The 5,456-nt window shown below is 39.3% G+C and overlaps 1 protein-coding gene across 1 annotated transcript in view; it reads left to right on the top strand.

Annotated features, from left to right (window-relative positions):
- The first annotated feature begins 265 nt into the window (after positions 1-265).
- Positions 266-5,456, top strand: part of trpm7 (transient receptor potential cation channel, subfamily M, member 7) — a 54,923-nt gene continuing 49,732 nt past the window's right edge. The window contains exon 1 of the mRNA XM_016488374.1: positions 266-497. Within this exon, the coding sequence (XP_016343860.1) occupies positions 495-497 (3 nt within the window). The 5' untranslated portion in view covers positions 266-494. The remainder of the gene's footprint in view (positions 498-5,456) is intronic.

Here is a 5,456-nt window from a genome sequence, read left to right as displayed (position 1 = left end):
AGTGAGTGTGTGTGTGAGTGTGTGTGTGAGAGTGTGTGCGAGTGTGTGTGAGAGTGTGTGTGTGTGTGTGTGTGAGTGAATGAGAGTGTGTGTCGCTGGTGTTCTTGTGCAGTGAGGAATACTATGGTACTGGATGATTATTACTATACTCCTGTACTATGGTGCTTCAAAGAATACCATGCTACAGGCACTGCGCTCTGTAAGTGTGTGTGAGTGTGAGTGTAGGTGAGACGCGACGCGACGCCCCGCCCCGCGCATGTGACGCGCCGCGGTCTGACTCAGCGGGGGGCAGGGCTCAAACCGCCTCCGTCACGCTGCGTCAGTCCAGAGTCGCACAATTATGAAAATTCCACCTTCCGCTGGAGCTGCAGCGGACGCACACGACTCCCTCCGCCGCCACCGGGCTCTCCTTCCGCGGCTCACCGAGCAGCACGGCGCCGATAGATGGCTAGACGCCTTGGATCAGCGCGTCGCGACTCTGAACGGTGAAGAGAATGGTATGTTACGCATCTCTGCGGGTTTCTAGCGCTTGCGTGGCGCGCACGAGACGAACGCGCTGACAGCTGATCGGGCGTCGCGTCGAGGCGTTCTGGCTCGTGGCTCGCCGCTAGCGTTAGCTGCTGTGACGCGTGTGCGCACCGAGCCCCGGTACCGGCGGAGCGCGCTGGAAACACCTGGCGTCGCGTTCGAACGCCGTCGTAGATCACAACGATCCTGCGCGGAATTAACGTAAAGCCTCCGGTTATGGAAACAGTCGAGTTAGCTTAGCCGCTCGGTTCCGCAGCTCACTGACACTTAGGGGCAGAAAAACTGTAATGACGGTTAAACATAAGAATATTCAAACAGAAATACTGGCGCGAGTTCTGAGGGGAATACCCGCGCTTTCTCGCTCGCGCAGGATTATAATAATGTGTTCTGTTCAGTAACACTTAGTAAATCTGTGTGTTTGTGAGTTCGTTGTAGATGATAAACTGGCGCTCGTCGCGTGTTCTGTCAGTGCGGCTGGAGCGATTAATCCAGTGAAGTACAAATAAAGTGAAGTCTTCGACTCCAGCGATGGTGAGTGATTAGTACGCGGCTCAAAATCGTGATGGTATCCTAAATTAATGTTTTTAAACAGACCTGAAGATTTTCATACAGACACTGTGATGTTCAGCAGCAGCTCATGAAAAACTAGTGGCGGTTTATTTTAATCCAACGGCACAAAAATAACTTAAAACTCTTAAAATAAAGGCTCCAAGAGGGTTTTTCACAGAAGAACCATTTTTGGTTCCCCAAAGAATCTTTTTATGAACAGTTCTTTAAAAGAACCATGTTTTCTTAGTGTAAAGAAGCGTATATGCAATGGAAAGGTTCCATGGGTCTTAAAGGGACAGTTCGCCCTAAAATTAAAACTCCGTCATCATTTACTCACTCTCACATACTGCCAAATCTGTATGGGTTTCTTCTGTTGAACTCAAAATAAGATATTTAGAAAAATGTTGGCAACCACAGAGTTGCCTGTAGCTGTTGACTTCCACTGTATTTCCCCCCCCCTGCTATAGAAGTGAATGGGTGCCGGCAACTGTTTGGAAGAAAGTAACTAGTAGATGATGACAGGTTTGTTTTTTTTTTGGGTGAACTGTCCCTCATGGAATCATCAATGCCTATAAAGAACCTGGTAACACTTTATTTTAAGGTTACATGTACATACTTTTATAATAACAATAAATTATGCATAATTACATACTAAGACAAATCCTAACCATATAGTAAGTACATGTAGTTAATTAATATTATTATTAATATTAAAATAAAGTGGAACCAATAACGTTTATTTTTAAGAATGACCGTTCAGATCAGCAGAGGTGTAGTGCGTAAACTAAACAATATCTGTTTCTCATTTACATGATTTTAACATTGACGGATATAGCTGACAGACTCTCGTTTGTTGTGATGTGTGATGGATATTGATTATCTGGCGTTTGTGTACTGAAGTGTATGTTTGTGTTTATGGAGTCACTTGAATCAGCTTGTATGTGTCTAGAATATTTATTGGTATACATTGGTGTAAGTGTCTGTTTACAATAGATATGTGACGCTGGAGCACAAAAGCAGTGTTAAGTCGCTGGGGTATATTTGTAGCAATAGCCAACAATACACTGTGTGGGTCAAAATTATACATTTTTCATTTATGCCAAAAATCATTAGGATATTAAGTAAAGATCATGTTCCATGAAGATATTTAGTACATTTACTACCGTAAATATATCAAAACTTAATTTTTGATTAGTAATATGCATTGCTAAGAACTTCATTTGGACAACTTTAAAGATGATTTTCTCAATATTTAGATTTTTTTGCACCCTCAGATTCCAGATTTTCAACTAGTGTGCTATCCTAACAAACCATACTCATTGTGACCTGGTCTTCTCTACTGTGGTCATTCTAGAGGACTGGAACCGGATTTACCTGCGCTGCAGGGTCCTGGGTGTTTTTTAGGGCCTAGGGCTGAATGTTTAGTCTAAACTAGTTGAGCTGACCCTAATGACCTCTATAAGAACACAATGTACGTGGATGGGTGGCTTGTAGAACTGCGTCTCAAAGCTAATATTTCTGCTCCGTTTCGGAGAATCACTGGTAAATAGAGCTTCAGAGTGAAATTGCATTCAGTCAGTTGGATAATTTAGTTTGGTGGTTTATGGAATTCTATATTCTGTATTCTATGTTCATACAATGGAAGTCAGTGGGGTCCAAAATATCTCCTTTTATGTTCCACAGAAGAAGCGAAGTCATCATGAGGAGCAAATGAGCGTAGATTTTATTCATAGACCCACTTTATGTTAAGTGTCTTATTCTTAATCTTGCGTACTAACGTTTAAATGAATCATTTGATGCAATGCACTTGCTGTGTACATACTGTTTTTATGTTGTACTTATATTTAACAATACCTTCCTGTAGTTATGCAATTCATATCAGTCGTTACATCTATAATTACAGCGTTGACCCTTAAACCTAATCTAAACCTCACCAAACCTTAACCGTATCCCAAACTCAGCAGCAGCAAAACAGCTTGCAATTCACTTCAACGCAACAGTTACGTTGTAGCCAAGGAGTATTTATTTATTTTGTAAGAACATAGACCCCTAATTTGAAGTGGGATTGAAGTATTAATTTGTACTATTCTTCAGAGTTGAAACTTATGGAAGTTTTGATGCTATTTCTGGTGATTGACGCTGACAGCAGCTATTGAAGAGCACAAAGTCAATCGAGTGAGCGGTGGAACCTGTTTGAGGTTAATATGCTCTGAACACGTTTGACTCGTATCTGTGACCGAAGCCGACGAGAGAGATCCGTCTCGGTGTGTTTCAGACTCGACTCTCAATGCATGAAACGAACGGCTCAGGTTTATAAAACTAATCTGTGCTGTTTAGAAAACCCTGAACTCCAAAGACGTGACTTGAGTTTAGCGTCTGAGACTCGTGAACATGTTGAGGTTTTTTATACAACAGTTCAATAAACAAGAAGTTAATATTAAGAGCTTACATTTTAGACACCATATTGCCTATTTTTTGCTCTATTTCACCAACAAAAATGGATCCAAACAAAGCCACAGCACTGTTTTGTGTCTCTACATGAGTGTTTCGTTCCTGAATGAATCAAGCGTTTAAATGATTCGGTTCAGTCGCAATGAATCACTTATTAACAGTGACTTGCTGCCACCTGCTGACGGCTTTAATTTCACATTTTAAAGTACCTTTTTATATATTTTTTTAATCATTTCAAATATCAGTATTCAGCGTTTTAAGATTAAAATATCAAGACATGATTTATGCATTTGTAACTGCAGGTTAAAGCATTCATGCCTTGTGTTAAACGGTGTGTATATGCAGCTTCTGTGTTGCATTGCATGACTTTTGTTGATAATGATTTTATTTGTTTGGTAACAGCCCCAAATGTCTTATTATTGTTTATTGATTAAATGTAAGAATTTGACACACTTCTAGAAAAAAAAATGGCTTTACAAAGGTAAAACTGGCCATAAACGGTAAAAATCATTTTAGACTTGTTGGAAAAGATTAATTTTTATCACTGCTGTGAACTGGCCACCACAGAGTCAGTCCTGCAGTGCAGCACACTCAGCAAAAAACTGATTATCGATCGTTACCGATAAAATCCCAGAAAATATGTGACCCTGTCTGTGAAAACCCAGCTAAAGTCAGTTTTTGGTGATTTATTGTTTTCTATATAAAATCATCCTTCATAAGGTAAAGAACATTCTGTTAAAATGTAACATTGATATCTTTATTACTGATTGAGTAAGACTGTCAAAGATTGAAATCATAGTGAAATTAATGGTTGAAATCAAACTTTGATGCTTATCTCATAATGAGATTCTGAGACTTTAGCCTGGATTTCACAGAGAGGGTCACATATAGAGATATCATTTTTTGTCAACATCGCACACCCCTAGGCTAGATATTTAATTCTTCTTTGCTTAGTGATTGTTTGGTACACCTAATTCACTGATTATCGTAAAATAATATTTTATCTTAGAATTAGGTTTTCTCAACGGTAACGAGGAGGACAAGACAAAAAATATGCATCATATGTATATATAGTTTTATTTTATTTATGTATGTTTATTTTATTTATTTATTAATTGTTTCATAAAAAATTTTTTGGGGTGGGGGGACCCCAAGAGCTTTGACACAATTCGAACACTTGGATAGGACAATATTTGAAAATCTGGAATCTGAGGGTGCAACTTAGAATTAGGTTTTCTCAACGGTAACGAGGAGGACAAGACAAAAAATATGCATCATATGTATATATAGTTTTATTTTATTTATGTATGTTTATTTTATTTATTTATTAATTGTTTCATAAAAAAATTTTTGGGGTGGGGGGACCCCAAGAGCTTTGACACAATTCGAACACTGGATAGGACAATATTTGAAAATCTGGAATCTGAGGGTGCAAAAAAATCTAAATATTGAGCCCATACAGTGTATTGTTGGCTATTGCTACAAATATACCCCAGCGACTTAACACTGCTTTTGTGCTGCAGAGTCACAGATGGTTTCTAGATGATTTCTGATCTGATCTACTTACTGAGACGACTGTGTGTGTTTCAGCCAAAACTGTGTAAGATTTTTCTTCACACAGAAACTTAAGAGTCACATGCTCAAGATTACTGTAATAATACCAGACCTGAACGAGAGCGAGAGAAAGAGAGACTGTAATTCACTCTAACCTCGAGCAGCTAAACTGTGTTTAAATATGAGATTCAGTAGTTTGACTCAAACACCGTAATTTATGATCTGAGCCAGTCTGTGGAGAAACTCCCTTTAGTCCCGTTCAGTGACGTCTGTAATTGGAAGAAACTGTCATTAATGATAAAGTAAATGGTTTCATTTAGAGTCTAGATAAGAGCTCATTCTGTGTGTGTGTGTGTGTGTGTGTGTGTGAGAGA

The sequence above is a fragment of the Sinocyclocheilus anshuiensis genome, unplaced genomic scaffold (assembly GCF_001515605.1).
Source record: "Sinocyclocheilus anshuiensis isolate Anshui unplaced genomic scaffold, SAMN03320099.WGS_v1.1 scaffold1705, whole genome shotgun sequence".
Classification (NCBI taxonomy): domain Eukaryota; kingdom Metazoa; phylum Chordata; class Actinopteri; order Cypriniformes; family Cyprinidae; genus Sinocyclocheilus; species Sinocyclocheilus anshuiensis.
The sequence above is the reverse complement of the archived record's forward strand: the minus strand, read 5'-3'. Positions and strand labels throughout refer to the sequence as shown.